The 18189-nt window shown below is 50.3% G+C and overlaps 6 protein-coding genes across 11 annotated transcripts; 3 read left to right on the top strand and 3 right to left on the bottom strand.

The window, feature by feature from the left end:
• The first annotated feature begins 153 nt into the window (after positions 1–153).
• FVEG_09097 (chitin synthase 2) lies at positions 154–4641 on the top strand. 2 transcript variants are annotated; one of them, XM_018898018.1, is made up of 3 exons: positions 154–760; positions 1319–3018; positions 3070–4641. In XM_018898018.1, the coding sequence occupies exons 1-3, from the start codon at positions 627–629 to the stop codon at positions 4230–4232; spliced, it is 2997 nt and encodes a 998-aa protein (XP_018755808.1). In that variant the 5' UTR covers positions 154–626; the 3' UTR covers positions 4233–4641. The 2 variants fall into 2 exon arrangements, with proteins under 2 accessions (XP_018755808.1, XP_018755807.1); XM_018898017.1 differs by lacking the exon at positions 154–760 and having other exon boundaries at positions 999–3018.
• FVEG_09096 (sulfite reductase (ferredoxin)) lies at positions 4480–10797 on the bottom strand. 3 transcript variants are annotated; one of them, XM_018898016.1, is made up of 6 exons: positions 10710–10797; positions 10504–10642; positions 9870–10446; positions 9518–9666; positions 4931–9316; positions 4480–4880 (listed from the first exon to the last, which is right to left on the bottom strand). In XM_018898016.1, the coding sequence occupies exons 3-6, from the start codon at positions 9913–9915 to the stop codon at positions 4851–4853; spliced, it is 4611 nt and encodes a 1536-aa protein (XP_018755806.1). In that variant the 5' UTR covers positions 9916–10446; positions 10504–10642; positions 10710–10797; the 3' UTR covers positions 4480–4850. The 3 variants fall into 3 exon arrangements, with proteins under 3 accessions (XP_018755806.1, XP_018755805.1, XP_018755804.1); XM_018898015.1 differs by having other exon boundaries at positions 9870–10642; XM_018898014.1 differs by having other exon boundaries at positions 4480–9316; positions 9870–10642.
• FVEG_09094 (ribose 5-phosphate isomerase A) lies at positions 10538–15070 on the top strand. Of its 2 annotated transcripts, XM_018898012.1 has the most exons (3): positions 10917–11265; positions 11321–14217; positions 14274–15070. In XM_018898012.1, exons 2-3 carry the CDS (start codon positions 13476–13478, stop codon positions 14714–14716), a joined length of 1185 nt encoding a protein of 394 aa, XP_018755802.1. In that variant the 5' UTR covers positions 10917–11265; positions 11321–13475; the 3' UTR covers positions 14717–15070. The 2 variants fall into 2 exon arrangements, with proteins under 2 accessions (XP_018755801.1, XP_018755802.1); XM_018898011.1 differs by having other exon boundaries at positions 10538–14217.
• Positions 11146–13029, bottom strand: FVEG_09095 (hypothetical protein). The gene is made up of 2 exons (XM_018898013.1): positions 12755–13029; positions 11146–12669 (listed from the first exon to the last, which is right to left on the bottom strand). The coding sequence occupies exons 1-2, from the start codon at positions 12794–12796 to the stop codon at positions 11932–11934; spliced, it is 780 nt and encodes a 259-aa protein (XP_018755803.1). The 5' UTR covers positions 12797–13029; the 3' UTR covers positions 11146–11931.
• FVEG_09093 (Ras-like protein Rab-6B) lies at positions 14950–16354 on the bottom strand. Of its 2 annotated transcripts, XM_018898009.1 has the most exons (6): positions 16009–16333; positions 15932–15957; positions 15782–15870; positions 15600–15729; positions 15231–15509; positions 14950–15181 (listed from the first exon to the last, which is right to left on the bottom strand). In XM_018898009.1, exons 1-6 carry the CDS (start codon positions 16053–16055, stop codon positions 15126–15128), a joined length of 627 nt encoding a protein of 208 aa, XP_018755799.1. In that variant the 5' UTR covers positions 16056–16333; the 3' UTR covers positions 14950–15125. The 2 variants fall into 2 exon arrangements, with proteins under 2 accessions (XP_018755799.1, XP_018755800.1); XM_018898010.1 differs by having other exon boundaries at positions 15600–15870; positions 16009–16354.
• Positions 16355–16437: 83 nt separating this feature from the next.
• On the top strand, positions 16438–18179 carry FVEG_09092 (hypothetical protein). The gene is made up of 2 exons (XM_018898008.1): positions 16438–16728; positions 16779–18179. Exons 1-2 carry the CDS (start codon positions 16574–16576, stop codon positions 17941–17943), a joined length of 1320 nt encoding a protein of 439 aa, XP_018755798.1. The 5' UTR covers positions 16438–16573; the 3' UTR covers positions 17944–18179.
• Positions 18180–18189: the final 10 nt, after the last annotated feature.

Here is an 18189-nt window from a genome sequence, read left to right as displayed (position 1 = left end):
CGCCAGAAAATTGTGAGACCTGGCCTGCCTGGTGCAAGACAGAGCTGTCCCAATCGGGCTGTGTTGCCATGCCAACAGTGCGACGTAATTTGTTTGGATTACCATACTAAGCTCCTCCCCCACCATTGGATCCTCACCTCTCTCATACCCGCAACCAAACCCGATCCAAAGCTCCGCTCGCTCCGTACTTTACTTTACTTTACTTTATCTGTCCTGTCCTATTGTACTACAGCATCCTAACGAAAAAGGAGACATTCCGAAGAATCATTCCTTGTCTTGTATTGCGATACCACTTACGCGTTGTTTGTCTCTAGTTACTGTCTTTGTCTTGTTCCACCGCCATTCGACGACGATCTAAACCTGCACCAACCGCAAGCTCGTACACAATCAACGCCTCGTTAACATCAGAGTTTCAACTACCAACAGGAGGCGCAAATCAGCATCAATACCAACACTGCTTTCACCATCTCTAGTACGCGATTCGGATCGTCTCAGCGGCAGCAGCCGTCGAGATACGAAGTATCCTTCGCCTTTTGAGACCTTGAACCGTTACTTGAATAGCTCAGCTCGTATTGTCGCAAGCACCCGCGCCCACTGCATTCCATTCCAGCCTCTTCTCGCCAGTTATGGATCCGAATATGTCACGCCCGCCCGACTACAGCCTCCCTCCCTATGATGACGAGGACCTTCACACGCCCACTGGTTACAGTCCCGCTGCTGTGAGACTGTTGACATCCGAAGAACACTACGACCCTCATGCGTATGTACCACCCTCATCACCTAGCCAGAATCAGACACAGACACCTCCTTCACGCCCTCCCTCATCTCCTTCTGTTTCCCCTTCTACCTCACCTTCAAAGACAACACCCTCCCCTCTCAAACCGCCAGTAGCGTTTCCTCCTCCATTGTCAATTTCACCCGTGAGCGTCACCATGTCTTCAGAAAGGGAGGAACGGACCTTCAGGTCCAGCCCTGTCCAACAAGATGACGTCCGAGGGAATATCTCCAACCAGCATCAACAACATCCTTCGCAAAATCCCCCTTCATACGCTTCTTCAATGGCCGAATCCAAGACCTTGTTGCCCAAGAGGCCAATTATCGGCGGCCAGACTGCAAAGCTGCAGAACAAGAATAGAACTAGTGTCCATGTCGCATTTGCAAATCTTCCTCGAGATCTACCAGAAATTCCCAATGGTATCAGCGACAGGAGAAGAGTTCACAAGGAACAACACCACCTTGGACTAGACACGACACCTCCCGCACCACCGCCCCCATTGAGCCGCTTAAGGGACGTAAACTCACATGACAAAATTCCTAGTATCCGAAGTCCTCGAAACCTCAACTATCAGCCGAGTGTTCGATCATCGAGATCTGGTTCCATCTTCGACGATGCCCCTTCGATGGGGCCCCCAACGGGTTCCTATGTGTCCTATGGTATGCATGATGATGGCTCTCCCCAGCGACCCTGGACACCCTCATCACGAATATCCGGATTCACAAGATCCGACCTATCGAGACCTCCTCCTTCAGATGGCATGTATGAGCCCTCCGACTTGAACGGAAGCCCCAGACCAGGAACACCATCCTCTAGATACGGCGGTAGCCCCAGACGTCCACTTCCTCCGGCACCTCTCTTTTCAAACTCAAGGCAGCCTGTCCCGCCAATTGCAGACGATGCGACTATCTCTATTCCTTTGCATGATACTTATGACGACGATGTCTTTGCGCCTGAATCCGACCTGAGTGATGCACGACCTCACCCAGTTGACCGCAGCTCATATATGTCTTCTGAGTCGCAAGACACACTGAACGAGGGAGACATGGAAGACTACGACAAGGTTGAGCATTATGGCCCTGCCCCGACTGGTGCACAAGAGAGAAGAGGTGTTCGCGCACCTCAAATGGCGAGAAAGGAGGTCCAGCTCATCAACGGTGAGCTGGTGCTGGAGTGTAAAATCCCGACAATTCTGTACAGTTTCTTGCCTCGACGAGGCGAGGTTGAGTTCACTCACATGCGCTACACCGCCGTTACCTGCGACCCTGATGATTTTGTCGAAAGAGGCTACACATTGCGGCAAACCTTCGGCAAGACTGTTCGAGAGACAGAATTGTTCATTTGTGTCACCATGTACAACGAAGATGAAATAGGATTCACTCGAACGATGCATGCCGTCATGAAGAACATCTCCCACTTCTGCTCTCGATCGCGCTCTCGTACCTGGGGTGAGACTGGATGGCAAAAGATTGTCGTCTGTATTGTCTCTGATGGTCGAGAGAAGATCCACCCTCGCACTCTGGATGCGCTCGCTGCCATGGGTGTCTACCAGCACGGTATCGCGAAGAACTTTGTCAACAACCGCGCTGTGCAAGCACACGTCTATGAATACACAACCCAGGTCTCTCTTGATTCCGACCTCAAGTTCAAGGGTGCCGAGAAGGGCATTGTTCCTTGCCAGATGATCTTCTGTCTCAAGGAAAAGAACCAGCGTAAGCTCAACTCTCACCGTTGGTTCTTTAATGCCTTTGGAAAGGCTCTCAACCCTAACGTCTGCATTTTGCTGGATGTTGGTACTCGTCCTAGCGGCACCTCACTGTACCATCTCTGGAAGGCCTTCGATACTGACTCCAACGTCGCTGGTGCTTGTGGAGAGATTAAAGCCATGAAGGGCAGACTGGGCGCCAACCTGCTCAATCCTCTCGTTGCGTCCCAGAACTTCGAGTATAAAATGTCCAACATCCTTGATAAGCCTCTCGAGTCCGTCTTTGGATACATTACTGTCCTTCCCGGTGCTCTGAGTGCGTACCGATACCACGCTCTTCAGAATGACGAGACCGGTCACGGTCCTCTCAGTCAGTACTTCAAGGGTGAGACATTGCATGGTCAACACGCCGATGTCTTCACTGCCAACATGTACCTCGCTGAAGATCGTATCCTTTGCTGGGAGTTGGTCGCTAAACGTGGGGAGAGATGGGTTCTCAAGTACGTCAAGGGATGTACCGGTGAAACCGATGTGCCTGGTAAGATGTTCTACTCCATTAAATTATGAATGCAATACTAACTTGGTGTAGATACCGTTCCTGAGTTCATCTCCCAACGTCGTCGATGGCTCAACGGTGCCTTCTTTGCCGCTGTCTACTCCCTTGTCCACTTCAAGCAGATTTGGTTTACTGACCACACTCTGGCCCGTAAAATCCTTCTGCACATGGAGTTCTTGTATCAGTTCATCCAGCTCATGTTCACCTTTTTCTCCCTGGCCAACTTCTACCTCACCTTCTACTTCGTTGCAGGCGGTTTGACAGACCCTAAAGTTGATCCGTTCGGACACAACATCGCTACCGTCATCTTCCACATTCTGCGATATGCCTGTGTGCTTCTCATATCAACGCAGTTTATCCTTTCGCTCGGTAATCGACCTCAAGGCTCCAAGAAGCTGTACCTGATCAGTATGATCATTTACAGCATCATCATGGTTTATACGACATTTGCTACATTCTACATCATTATCCACCAACTCACATCCAAAGACAAGATCAAGATGGGTGATAACGTATTTACGAATATGATTGTGTCTATCTTGTCGACAATCGGCATGTACTTCATCATGTCTATTATGTATCTTGACCCATGGCACATGATCACATCTTCGGCCCAATACTTCATCCTTCTTCCCAGCTACATTTGCACCTTACAAGTCTACGCCTTCTGTAACACACACGATGTTACCTGGGGTACCAAGGGTGACAACGTCATGAAGACTGATCTTGGTGGCGCTGTGGGTAAGGGTGAGACTGTCGAGCTGGAGATGCCCAGTGAACAGCTCGACATTGACAGTGGATACGATGAGGCTCTTCGCAATCTCCGTGATCGTCTCGAAGTTCCTGAGTCTCCACCTAGCGAATCTCAGCTGCAAGAGGATTACTACAAGAGTGTTCGAACCTACCTCGTTCTCACATGGATGATCGGCAACGGTATCCTTGGTATGGCTGTATCGGAGATCTACAGTGCTAGAGGCATTGGCGACAACTATTACTTGCGCTTTCTCCTCTGGTCCGTCGCCGCTCTCGCCGTCTTCCGTGCCATCGGTTCCACCACGTTTGCCGTCCTCAACGTGGTCAACATGATAGTGGAAGGTCGCGTCCGCTTGAGTCTCAAGGCACCTCGATGGATGGGCGGTCTAAAGGAGAGAGTCAACGACAAGATGAGCAGTGTGTCGAGCAACCTACGCAGTTGATGTACACATCATCTGGAACGATTTGCGCTTGATTTTTTGTATGCATTTAGAAAATGGGCATCTGCATCGGCGTGGTTTGGCGTTTTGGCATTTACATCTGCATGGAAATGAACAACTCTTCCCAGCTCTTATCACTGGGAGGATGACGATTGAGCAGATGAGTTCTCGAAAAATATTATATGATGCCGGCCATGATTGTCGCGGCAACGAATGCTTGTTTAATGTACATATGTCACGAATTCGCTTCTGGGGTATGAATTGTGTAAATAGCAGAGGATAAATGTGTATACCCGGGGTTCAATACAATGCTTGTTAAGACAATCTCTACTAAATGTTCAAGGAAGCGAAGCAAGGAATAGGTTTTAGACTTGAAGTTGAGATAAAGTCTATGTAATTCAACAGTCTAGATGGTTCACGCAAAGTCTCAAATCATTGCGAAGTGTTTCTACATGGAATAAATGCGTTCCTATCAGTTGCGCCGGCCGAGTAAATACCACATCAAGCTATGCAAAATAAAGCAACAAATCATGATATCAAATTCAATCAACAGGTCCTTCATTCTTTTCCTGTCCCAGTTCATGCTAACCTCAAATCTTGTTCAGTCTTTTTAGTCGTGATTTATTCCTCGTCCTCTTCTTCCTCGGCAACCTGGATAGCTGTTAGTTCTTGTTACTTGCAATGGACTGAAATGGACTTACGTTATCGTGGAAGTTCTGGCCATCAGTGGTAGCAACAATGATACCAGAGCGGACACAGAAGTCACCGAAGCGCTCGCCCTCGTTGCGCTCAAGAGCATATCGCTTGAGAAGAGGCTTCATAATGGCGAGAATCTCATCCTCCTTGATACTCTGGCGATATAGCTTATTGAGGCGCTGGCCGTGGTAGCCACCACCAAGGTACATGTTATAAGCACCATAAGCCTTGCCGACGAAAGCAACCTCGGCCAACCAAGGACGAGCACAACCGTTGGGGCAACCAGTCATACGCATGACGATAGAGTCCTGGCGAAGACCGTTCTCTTCAAGGCATGACTCAAGCTTGGAAATGAGCACTGGCAGGTATCGCTCAGACTCAGCCATGGCAAGACCACAGGTAGGGAAAGCGACACAAGCGGAAGAGCTGAGACGAAGAGCCGAGAATTGGATGTTGTCGAGCTTGTACTTCTTCATGAGTTGCTTGACATCGTCAAGATCCTCATCGGCGACATTGCTGAGGATGAGATGCTGGTTACCAGTGAGACGGAACTCGGACTGACCCTTGAGAGACTTGGCAATCTCACGCAGACCAGTCTTCATCTGGAACTCAGGAGTATCCTCGATACGACCGTTCTCGATGAAGAACGTGAAGTGGTTGAGGCCGTGCTCATCCTTCTGCCAGCCAAAGGTATCAACGTTGCTCTTGAACTCGAAAGGTCGCTCATTCTCGAACTTCTTGCCCCAGAGCTCCTCAACCTTGCTGCGGAAGACAGGCACGGTCATGTCGTCAATGGTGTATTTGAGACGGGCATGCTTTCGGTTCTTGCGATCACCGTTGTCGCGTTGAACAAGCATGATCTTCTCACAGACGATGTGCACATCCTCGGTCTTAACGAAGCCGAACATGCGACCAGTCTGGGGATATGTCTTATTGTTGTTGTGGGTAGCACCCATACCACCACCAGCAAGAACGTTGAAACCGGCAAGGTTACCGTCCTCTCCCTTGATAGCAATCAGACCAATGTCGTGAGCATAAACATCAGTATCGTTATGAGGAGGGATAGCAATGGTAATCTTGAACTTTCGGGGCAGATACGTAGGGCCGTAGAGAGGCTCAAAGTCCTGGACAGCATCACCAGCAACCTGTGTCTTCTTGTTGTCATCATCAGTCAACCAAATCTCGTGGTAGGCAGTGGTTGATGGCAAGAGGTGGTCGCTGATAAGCTGAGAGCAGGCAAAGACTTGACGGTGGTACTTGGACTGGGTAGGGAGCGAACTGCACATGACGTTTCGGTTCACGTCACCACAGGCAGCAATGGTGGTCATCAGGGCTCGGTTGATAGCTTGCATAGCAGGCTTGAGCTTACTCTTGACAACACCGTGGAACTGGAATGTTTGTCGGGTGGTGAGTTTCATGGTCTCATTACCAAGCTCGTTGGCAATGTCGTCCATCTGAACCCACTGCTTGGGAGTAGAGATACCACCAGGCAGACGGCATCGAATCATGAAAGAATAGGCGGGCTCAAGACCTTGAGCCTTTCGCTCATCTCTGATATCACGATCGTCCTGCATGTATGTTCCGTGGAACTTGGTGAGCTGCTGGTCGGAGGCCGAGATAGCAAGAGTTGTAGGGTCGTTTAGACCCTCAACAATGGTACCACGGAGGTAGTTGGAGGCCAGCTTAATGTCCTCGTTGGTGATAGGCGGGGGCTCATCGGGAAGGCCATCGACCTTATCGACACCGAGGGCGGTCCAGAGCTTGGGCTCCCACTCCTGGTAACCGGTCTGGAAGCTATCGGGGTCCTGGTCATCACCAAGGCCGATATCGATCAGATGCTTACCACCAAGGTTGGTCAGAACACGGTCAAGATCCTTTGCAGGCTTGTTGTAGTAGATCTTGTCCTCCTTTCGAGGCCAGTAGTGGCTGTCACCGAGACCGAATATGGAGTAGCTGACGGCAGCGAGGTCGAGACCAGTGTTGTCCTTAATGGCGTCCCAGAAGGGCAGACCGTTTTGGGGGAACTCACCCTGACCAGCGGTGGAAGTGATGAAAACAATATTCTCTTCGGTGGGAAGATCCTCAACTGGGTAGTCCTCCATAGCCAGAACAGTAGTCTTCAAGCCGCGAGCACGACCTCGGCTAGCCAAACGCTTGGCCAGAGTAGTAGCATTGCCGTTGTCAGAAGCATATAGAATTGTGAGAGGAGCGCCCAAAAGGCCTTCGAGGAGCTGGTTGTACGCATCCTTGGCCTTCCTCTTTTGTTGGGCCCGCACCTCACTTCCGAAGTCCTTGACAAGAGCAGCGGCAAACTTAGGCTCCTTGGCAGCCAGCTGAGTAAGCTGGTTGTCACGGGCAAGGAACTTCTTGAGCTCTTGCTTGATCAGCTCAGAGTCGAGAGAGAAGTTGGGCTCACCCTTCTTCTCGTTATCGGGGTTCCATCGATACAGAGGCCAGTAACCAGTGTCAACAGCCTTCTTGGTCTCCTGGAGAACAGTGAGAGGAGAGTCGGTCTCACCGAAGTATGGGAGGTAAGCAAGAACGACAGAAGGACCCTCGAACTTGTCAGCCTCGAGGAGGGCCTGGAGAACCTGGGTGTATGAGCTGTAGACAGCAGTGGAAGCAACGTAGACGTTACCAAAGTTCATGGCGTATAGACCAATGTCCTTCTTGCGGCGGTTGGCATCAGCGGCAGCCCTCTCAGAATAAGGAGTAGAGTCGATGATGAGCATGTTAACATTCTCGCCAGAGGCAAGGACGTGGTGAACACCAGAGTTGCCCAGATCGTAAGACCAGGCATCAGAGCCAGTCAGCCAGAGAGACTCCTTTCGGAAAAGACCCTTGGCAGAGAGGAGCTCGGAAGCCAGAGAAGAGCCATCGGTCTCGAGTCTAGCAATGACATCGTCGGCAATCTCAGTGGACTTGGTGGCATCATCAGCATTCATAGCCCATCGCGCCAACCAGCTCTTAGGAGCATCGGTAGTGAAGCTACCATTGGTGGCAGCATCCTTAACATGAGAAACGAACTGGCCACGACGTTGCTTACGAGCCAGGAGGGAACCGAAGCCAAACTCAGGGCTAGCAGCAACGTTAGGAGAAAGACCAGTGGTAGAAGACTTGATAGCATTGGCAATGTAAGCTCGCTTGCCAAAAAGTTGATCAAGAATCTTGGTATAGGCGGTCTCAAGCTGAGGAGTCTGGAGGTCATAACCAGTAGGCTCCTTCCAAGCCTCCTTCTTGCCGACCTCGAGGTTTTGGATAGGCTTTTCGGCAGTGAGGTTCTGCAGAACACCGCGCAGGGCCTGAACGACAACATCGGGGGCAATGTAGCCAAGCTGGTGGCCAACAATAGCCTCAACGCCACCAGGGCCACTCTTCACAGAAGTCAAGACGTCAATGAGGAGAGGGCCCCACTTGGTAGTCTTGCGGTGGATTTGCTCCAACACGGCGATTCGCTTGACCGATCGAGGAATGGCCTCGACAAGTCTAGAGCCGATCCAAGGTCGGTAGAGGCGGGGAGTAAGGATGGCGGCGTTGGCAAAGATCTCCTCAGGGCGAGCCTCGTCAATAGCTTGAGCGAAGGCACCGGCATCAGATCCGAAGATGAAGAGGCAGTTCTCAGCATCAGGAGGGCCAGAATACTCGAAGGCGCTATACTCCCGACCAACTGATGCCTTGAGCTGAGCCCAGATACGCCCAGCCGACTTGTAAACATCCTCAGATGTGACCTGAGGGGGAGCAGTCTCGACGGTGGTGGCGACTGATGAGGGAGCAACAGGAGTGCTGGCCTCGCTGTCTTGGCTGGACTTGACCGATGTTCCAGCTGAGGGAGCTTTGGAGGCGTTCGCGCTAGGGGGTACAGTGAGGTTTCCACTCGCGGCGGTACCATTCACTGCTGGCGCATCGTGGTCTGAAGAAACGGCAATGTGGCCATCGTCCGCATAGATTCCGGTCTGTGAAGAGGGAGCAGAGCCAGCCTGGAATCGGCGAACGCTCTCGATATCGAGAACGTCGCGAACAACGGCGGCATCCTCGATGGCAATAGGCTTGTCCTTTGATGATGTGGAAGGAGCAAAGAAGTGAATGACACCCTTGCCAGTTCGGACAGCAAGGGCGTGAGCAGTCAGAGCCAAATCCTGGGCCTCCTGAAGGGTCTCAGACTGAACGAATGTGAATCCCGAGTTACGAACGGCGGTAATAACCGAGTAGTCGGGGAACGTCCGGGGCTGAAGAGAGACGTGAAGAACAACAGGGTAGTTGGCCAATTTGTATAGGTGTGAGACGGATGGGAGCAGGATGTTGGATGTGGTGGTGACTGAGACGAGCTTGCCAGCTCGGATGGGTGTGTATACTGAGAGAAGAGGATCCGTGTTGTGTCGTACAGGGATGATCTGGTTGACGGTCAGCTATATTCAGTTACGATGTCCAATATTGTAATGGCTCGATTAGCGAACTCTATGCATAAACCATACAATTCATATTCCTTTTCATAGGTTTATGAGTAGCAGTGGCTTCTAGAGTCCTCCAAAAGAGAGATCGGGGATTTTTCGGAGACCATTTAGGAGGGGTAAATGGCCCTTGGGGAGACTAACCTCAGGAACTGTATCAGCACTCTGAGCGACCAAGCTGCTGTCCTTGCGGCTGGCGTATCGTTTCAGGTGAGAAGAGAATTCGGAGTCGGTGCCAATGGCGGGCTGGACAGAAACAACGACATCGCTAGAGAGGTAGGCAATTCGAGCCACTATGAGAAGCGCATTAGCAATCTATTTGTCTTGTTGCGGGGCAGGCTAGGTTGATTGAGATTGAGAACTTCCTGTTCACTCTGACTTGCAGATGCTCCATCTGCGCGGACAAAGCTCAATTGCTCTGCAGAGTAGCAGGTTATCTCCAACTCATGCAGCATCCCGGTACCGCCTCCAACGCCTGGCATAAAAGGAAACTCACCGGCCTCCTCAGGAGTCTTGATCTGGTGCTGTGAAGCAGCGTCCATTGTGTCGCTTTCCGTCGTCGTGTTCGGCTCTTCGGGTATTATGATCGAACTGTCTTTCAAACAGACAGAGCAGACAAAGCTGCTTGCGCTTCACTCAAAGAAGGGAGAGTGGTGTATAAGAAGAATATGGAGGAGAGAGATGGAGAGAAAGGAAAGAAATCTCAATGACGGACTCGCTCAACCAAGCAAGACCCGAGGATTGTGAGTGCTTTTCTTCCTTTTCTATAGAATTAGAAAAAGGTTTCTTCCCTCTGCTCAACGCTCAAAGGAAAGAGAAGAAGTTTGTAAACTGGAGCGAGCAGAGACACGCCCTTTTGCCTTAGATAACTTTAGAGACGCCCCTCGTTCCGTCTGGTCTTGTCTTTTGGGTCCGGTCCCTCGGCTGTGCTTTTGCTCATTCGCACGTCTTATTTTTTCTTTTCCATTCGCCGATTTTTTCCCCGCGCCATTAATTTAGTTAGGAAAAACAGCTGCAAATTCCATCCAGACGCCGCTCAATGGCCACAACATTGGCTTGTATGAATCCTCGCCCTCGATTGCGTGATCGATTAGCGGGATGCTATGCCCCGGACGGCGGGGCTCACTTACCTTCTGTCGACAGTTGGGGGTGCTCTCTCAGGGTCGCGCCTTCCGCTGGAACAAGGGCCAGTGCACGACTCGCGCCCACCGATAGCGAATGAGGAGCTTTGGATTTGCTTCAAGCTGATCTTTAATTGGCCAGTTGAGCCTTATGTAATGCGGTCAACCAATAAAGCTCCCCGCGCGAACACCGGCATTGGGCAGGAGATACGTACAGGGCTACATGGCGAGCTGGACCCACCCCGAGTTCCTGCTGAGGGATGCTGTTGGGCCACCGACGGTCCGCGCAAGAATTACCAAAATGATGAGAGATTCTATTCTGTAGTATCATTGCGAAGAATTGCATGACCACCCCAGAAACGAAAAATCACTTGCGAATTACAGGGATCACTCCGACTACCGGCCGGTGTCCGTATGTTTCTCACTTCTCCCAATGATAATAGGCCCTGAAGGTTCATGAGCTTACTTTACGATTTCATCATTCATATCTGAGGCGGAGGCAGTTGGTAATCCTATCGGCTATGTTCACGATCTCACGATGTCTGAGGTCATGGATCGGAAAGAAAAGAGTTGTCAGAAAGCACAGACATTAACCATCCATATCGGAAGATACCCTCTCGCTGCCTCCGTAGGCGGGAGTGTCCGAGCACGGAGGCTAGCTAGGTATTTTATACTGAGGCTTACTGATTGATTAACTGCTCAAATGTCATTGGCCGGTTTCGCCATCAATCATATCAAGATGAAAGTAAACAGTCATGACAATACCAGTTTGTGAGAGGGCAGATCTTAGCATTCAATTTCATTGTCTAACCAAAAGGTGTATTAGGTGCTAAGCTGCGTAGCACGTATTATCATTATCCAATATTTTGTACTCGATGCACCCAATTCATAACCCAGAACAACTCTAGTATACAAGAGACGAACCTTGCCCTCATCGATCCATGACAGCCCAGTATGCAATGACGAGATGATATCATGTGCCTCTCAGGTCTCCCAGCATTGTACTGGGATTGTCCTATCACGCAATCCGCTTTCAACATCTCATGTCGGCTCATCCGCCCTGACAACCCGCAACGGCCGTTCAATCAATCCACAACATGCCGCGATTTCGCCGCATATGCCGCAGTTCCTCCGTGCCGGCCGAGTCACCGGCATACTTTCCGTGTTAGACTGGATTTGACTTATGCTTGTTTCCCCTTGGATCTTCAAGATGCCACATTCATACTAAACAAACTCCGTCTATCGTGTTTGTCCATTGACCACGAACAAGCGAATGGCTGAACCCGAAACACCGGCCCTATATTGCATCACGAAATGCAAAAAAGAGAGCATGCTCTCCCTCACGGCCTGTCCGCTTATTATTCATCTGACTTCTAGCCCTGAGAATGATTCATCAGGGTCGCCCAGTGATGCGCGGTAGATTCCGCATGAAACGGTTTAAACCTCGCCAGAGAGCGTGCCCGCTGAGACGGGCTTGTTGGGTCCTCCCAGATTGGGAGCCCATTCATCAGACTCCCGGGTGTCAAGCCAGTAAGCTCTGCCACATGATACCATCAAACGGCCAAGGCGGCCCCGGCGGCCCTCACCGTCAGGAAGATCCTCAGCGAAAGGACCTTCTTGGTCATCAACGCCAGGGCCTTCCAGAATCATCAGTTGCATGTACTTTTGCAACACCTGCTTTGCATACGCCATGACGATGAAACTGAAATACACACGGATCAACGTCGCGCCAACAATCAGCAACATGCTGGCAGCCGTTTCCTGAGGAACGACTTTTCCATGCATGGCAGCCTCCTTACGCAGACCTTGCATACCCTCAGCCACAAAGTTAGGGAGATCCGTCTTCTTGGATTCGGTTGTCTCGCTCAGTTGAGTAGAGAAATACCAGTCCAGGCCGAAGGCTGCGGTGTATGCTGCATTGATAACGGTGTCGATAATGTAAAGCCATGCGAGCGCCAAACATTCAAAGGGGCTCTGTCGCCGAATGTGAGGAATAAGAATTGCTAGCCCTATGAGAACAGCAATAGAGTAGACGTATGTCGAGAGCTGGAGGAGAGATAGCTGATATCCAGTAAGAATGGCCAGGAGTCCGTAAACGCCAGTGATCTTGTTGAAGACGAGAGCCAGAGCGATAAGTTCGACGCCGGTTTGGAGGCTGGTGATGCCGAATAGGCTCTGCAAACACTTCAATTAGCTTTTGTTGACCTCATCGCCGTCCTCGTGAGACGATATCAGGATCGAGTCGCGTGCTCCTCCTTACCTTAGGCCGGGGTACCCGGAGGGATCGAGTAAACCGAGACATGGCGGCGCGTTCTCTTGAAAATATGATGTTTCCTTCCGGGACCTTCGAACTCAATGAACTATTCTTCGTCGTTTGTTGATATCGAGATTGAATAAGGAACGCGCAGGAGAAAAACGAAATTACAGGGACAAATGAATGATGCAACCAGGGTCTGCCTCAAGAACCTACGCCCGAGACTGCCGGTGTAATCTTAAATCACGTGGTAACTTACAAAAAGCTGGGCTGAGTTAGAAACCTGTCAGCCAATCATAATGCTGACTCATCGTCTTTATTCTTTTGAGTTTTAGGTGGTGACAGCCAGCCATCACGTCACTTGCTGCAACCCCAAATCCCAAACCCGCCTCAAACCCGCGCAAGCTGTAGGTTAAGAAATCTTTCTGTGCTTGTGCTTGCCTCTTCTGGGTGAAGTGCGGTAGGTTTAGAAAAACCCAATTGGATCTCTTGATCCCCCCCTCAGATATTCGTTTCGCTGGCCCGCTAAATCGCAGCGCTTGATTCGCAAGACGCGACAGAACATCTTCCTGATCTGACTCCCATCGAGTTGGGGTGATTGAAGGAAGTTAAATCACATGTGATCCTTTCCCACAGCCCATTCGTACCCTGGCTTTCTGTTTTGCCGTATTTTTCCAAGCTTGCTTATTGACTACCCTTGGCAAAAAGGGTCCAGTTGTCTTCCTACATGAAGTGGCTTTCGCATCTCTCCACTAACGTTAGAAAGTCGCCGGCTTTGGTCGGAACTGCGTCTTTTCTTCCTACAAACTCTCTCATGAAACACTACATTATCCCTAAACCATCCATACTGTTACCGGCTTCCACACATCATACTTTCCACTCAACTACATTGTTGGCTCCAGGTGTTAGGTTCTTCGCAACTCAACTACCCTACACTTCTCCACGATATCTCCCCACCACCCCTCGTCATCCGTACCGCGGGGTCCTGCACATCCCACCAACCCACATACGTATCTATAAACAGACTCAAGGTCTCAGTCTCACTTACAGGTTCAATCCGAGAGCCATGTCTTCAGCAGCGAACCTAGTCGAGTCGGCCAAGAAATTGGCCGCCTACCAGGCAGTCAATGACCACCTCGATGCTTCTTACAAGTTCGTCGGCATTGGTTCTGGCAGTACTGTTGTCTACGTTGTCGACGCCATTGTCAGCAAGGGTCCTGAGTTTCACAAGGGAATGACCTTTATTCCTACTGGAAGCCAGTCAAAGGGTCTCATTCGCGCTGCTGGTCTCAACCTTGTCAATCTTGATGAGAGACCAGTCGTGGATGGGCTTCCTGTTCCTCTTGATGTTGCCTTCGATGGTGCTGACGAAGTTGACGAGGATCTCAACCTTATCAAGGGTGGTGGTGCTTGTCTGTTCCAGGAGAAACTGGTAGCAATTGCTGCTAAGAAGTTCATTGCCGTCGCTGGTACGCACTGAGTGGTTTTGTTTCCGAAGAGTTTGAAACAGACTGACAATTAACAGATTACCGAAAGCAATCTCCTAGATTATGTACCACCTGGAAGACCATTCCCATTGAAGTCCTTCCCCTATCTGCTCCTGATGTTTTAACTCGTCTTCGAGCAATGGGCTCAGCCAACCCTGTTGTCCGTTCAGGCCTCCCTAGCAAAGCTGGAGAATGTGTGACAGACAACGGCATGTGGCTTATCGACGCCCCATTTTCTCCCTTGCTTCTCCCCAAGGACATCAAGTCGGAAGGGGATGGTCGTGGAAAGGACGGTGCCTGGGAAGTTAATGCGCTCGCCGAGGAATTGGTCCGAACGCCTGGCATCGTTGAAATTGGACTATTCCACGGCTTCAACGGCAGTGAAGCCGTGAAGTTGGGCAAGCAACTTCAAGCACAGAAGCCAATTGCTGCTTATTTCGGCCTCGCCAATGGTGAAGTGCAAGTCCAAAATGCAGCTTGAATGGCTCATAGTATAAACCGAGAACGGAGCATGGAAGATGCAACAGTTCTTGATGCATAATTGCCAAGCCCGAGAAACAAAATGTGGAGAATACTTACGTGAAGTGAAGGAACGGATCGTTTACCATATTAATATGTTCCGAAGCGGCATCTTTGATAAAAGTGTAACGAGATAGAAGCGAAATGATTGACCAGCACAAGCCAGTCGAATCAACATTAAAGTTTCTTATATAACGATCGTAGGCTCGTAGTCCTGGTTGTATTATACAAGCTCCTGCACTCAGATCCACACGCTATGCTTAATATCCTATTTTGTGGTGTGAGGTAGCCAGGCTTCTTTCGCATCTTGAGTACGGCTTGCGTTTCCCCAGGTACTCCTGTACTCCAGTCCTGAATCGGTGTTGGCATATTTAGCATGCGCAGCCTTCTTGCGACTGCTGCGAGTTGTTCGTCTTGACATCAATCACTAAGCATCGTGTTAGTTACCTTCGGAATTGCCGGGCATAAATACTCACTCTGGTTCGAAGCTTGCGCCGCAGCATCGCTTCCCTCCATGCCAGGCAAGGCTTGTGCTATCCTCTTGAACAGGTTCTTGACGTTGTGACCCAGCTTTGCGCTTGTCTCGACAAACATCAGGTTGTTCTTCTTTGCCTCCTCCTCTCCCTGCTGTGTGGTCACTTCCCGCTTGTCGTTCAAATCTGTCTTGTTTCCAACCAGCACAATGATAACATCGTTACCTCGCTCGGCTCGTACGTCGTCAATCCACTTCTTGGTGTTTTGAAATGACTTAGCGTCTATAAGAAGAGCGGTATTAGCACGACTCGTGCATAGCCACATTGAGCGCGAGGGGGTAGCCGGGTAGTGGGGTCATCAGGGGCACATACTAGAGATGTCATAGACAACAACAGCTACGCTTGAATCGCGGATGTAAGAAGGAATCAAGCTTCGGAATCGTTCTTGTCCAGCAGTATCCCATAGCTGCAGTCGCACCGTCCGGTCCTCGAGGTACATGGTCTAAGTGGGCAGATGTTAGTGTGGCCTAGGAGTCGGCTGTCACGGTCCTGACCTTGGAGAGGAAATCAATGCCAATTGTCGCTTGATACATGTTGTCGAAAGAATCATACATGAATCGTGTGATTAAAGAGGTCTTTCCGACTGTTGTGATCGTTATTAGTGATTTTGATTCGGACGTTTCCGCAGTTGGACGTCGACATACCGCTCTGTTCTCCCAGAAACACCAACCTGAATATCTGTTAGCTGAATCATTGAAACATAAATTCTCGGTGTACACACTTGAACTTCTTCAAGGGGTTATTGTATGATCCGCCAGCTTGCGACATCTTTGCGGTTGTGTTGTCTCGTTCAGGGTCTTGTAAGGGACGATGGTGGATTTGACAGCTGTCAAGCTAATGGATATGAGGTCGTTGGAAAGGATGCGATCTCGGTTTCTTCAAGGAATAGATTCTCTTTCTCGGCGACGCAAGAAAAGAAAGAATAACAGGATGATGCGACCTCAGAGTGGTAATTTGTATCGTAGGGATAAAAGGCTAATTACCAGCTGGAATCTGGAGAAAGGAGCGTCTAGATCCTGGATTTGGCAGGAGCATATGACATGGAGGCCACCCTGAACGAATCCGAGGAAGGTGCACGTGCCGATAAGAGCATATCTTTCACCGTCCATTACGGAGTAGCGCAAGCTTGATTGCTTTGCTTCCGTATTTTATATGGAGGGAGCGGGTCGAGACTCCCGGCTCCACTAAAAAATTAAGAAATCGGTCCCCCACTTCTATCGACAAGCAGCATTTTCGTTCTTCATTATCGACAACGCGATATCCTTTTCTATAGAGGTCTCGCAAATATGCCACTATTACAATCCAAGAACGCCACCGGGGGTGATGCCCCCAAACAGTTCAATCAGCCTTCGCGAAAGGGAAAGAAGGCGTGGAGGAAAAATGTTGATGTTACCGAGGTGCAGAAGGGTCTTGAAGAATTGAACAAGGAGATTATCGCTGGGTGAGATAAACTCAAAGCACTTCCTACTCGCTCCGCTAATATCTCTACAGTGGTGTTATCAAGGAAAAGCCCTCTGAAGACTTGTTCACTCTCGATGTTAAGGGCGATGCCGCTCTCCCTAAAAAGTTCAACAAGCACATCAAGAAGGGCCTCAAGGCTGACGAGATCATCAATGCCCGCTCTCCCGTGCCCGCCGTTTCCATGCGCAAGCGACCGGGCGACAAGACAACCAATGGAATTCTTCCTGTGAAACGCCAAAGGACTGATTGGGTGTCACACAAGGAGCTCGCGCGACTAAAGCGAGTGGCCGATGGAGAACATCAGAATACTGTCCAAGTACAAGATGCCACCTACGATATCTGGGACATGCCTGTAGAACCACAAGCGAAGGATCCCGAAAACTTCTTGGAAGAGGAGGTCAAGCCCAAGGCTCCAAAGACGATGAAGAAGGAGCCCCTTTCTCTGTTGGAGAGTGGCAAGCAAGTGCCTGCTGTTCTCAAGCCCACGGGAGGATACAGCTACAACCCTGATTTCAACGAGTACACACAACGTCTGGAAGAGGAGAGCGAGAAGGCTCTTGAAGCTGAGCGTAAACGCCTGGAGAAAGAGGAACAGGAGCGCATTAAGCAGGAGGCCGCGGCCCGATCAGCGGCAGAGGCAGAGGCGGCAGAGGCTCGTGCCAACCTTTCAGAGTGGGAGGAGGATTCCGAATGGGAAGGATTCCAGAGTGGCGCTGAAGATGATAAGCCATCCGCCAAGCGCCCACAGAGAAAGACCCAAGCTCAGCGCAACCGCATCAAGCGCCGCAAGGAAGAGGAGCGTCTCGCGAAACACAAGGCTGCGCTCAAGGCCCACCGTCGCCAAGCCCAGCGCATCCAGGAGATCGCCGAGGAGATCGAGGAAAGAGATCGCAACAAGGCACTTGCCTTGCAAAAAGACGACGAAACCGACCCCATTGATGAGCTTCGTGCCGAGAAGTTGCGCCGCAAGCAGCTCGGCAAGTACAAGCTACCTGAACGAGATCTTGAGCTTGTCCTTCCAGATGAGCTCGAGAGTTCGCTGCGCCGTCTCAAGCCTGAGGGCAACATGCTCCGGGACAGATACCGAAGCATGTTGGTGCGTGGCAAGGTAGAGAGCAGAAGACATATTGCTTTCCACAAGCAGGCCAAGCGCAAGTTTACGGAGAAGTGGACATACAAGGACTTCATGATATAATAAAAGATAGATGGGCGTCTAGGTGTTTTAGGGAGAAAATAATATTTCGACTTTTGCTGCGAGAAAAAAAAAAGGCCCCAGAAGCGTAACTCATAGAGCATAACTCCATCAAGCAAATTAGACCTGCGATTCCTCTGCAGCAGCGCGTGTACAAACGTGCTTTTCGCAAGCCCTGCTATGCCTCTATACTAAGCTCCAACGCCTTAAAAGGTCTAAAGAAATGACAAATATGAAGCGTTCATTAGA

Source organism: Fusarium verticillioides, chromosome 5, assembly GCF_000149555.1.
Source record: "Fusarium verticillioides 7600 chromosome 5, whole genome shotgun sequence".
Taxonomy (NCBI): domain Eukaryota; kingdom Fungi; phylum Ascomycota; class Sordariomycetes; order Hypocreales; family Nectriaceae; genus Fusarium; species Fusarium verticillioides.
The sequence above is the reverse complement of the archived record's forward strand: the minus strand, read 5'-3'. Positions and strand labels throughout refer to the sequence as shown.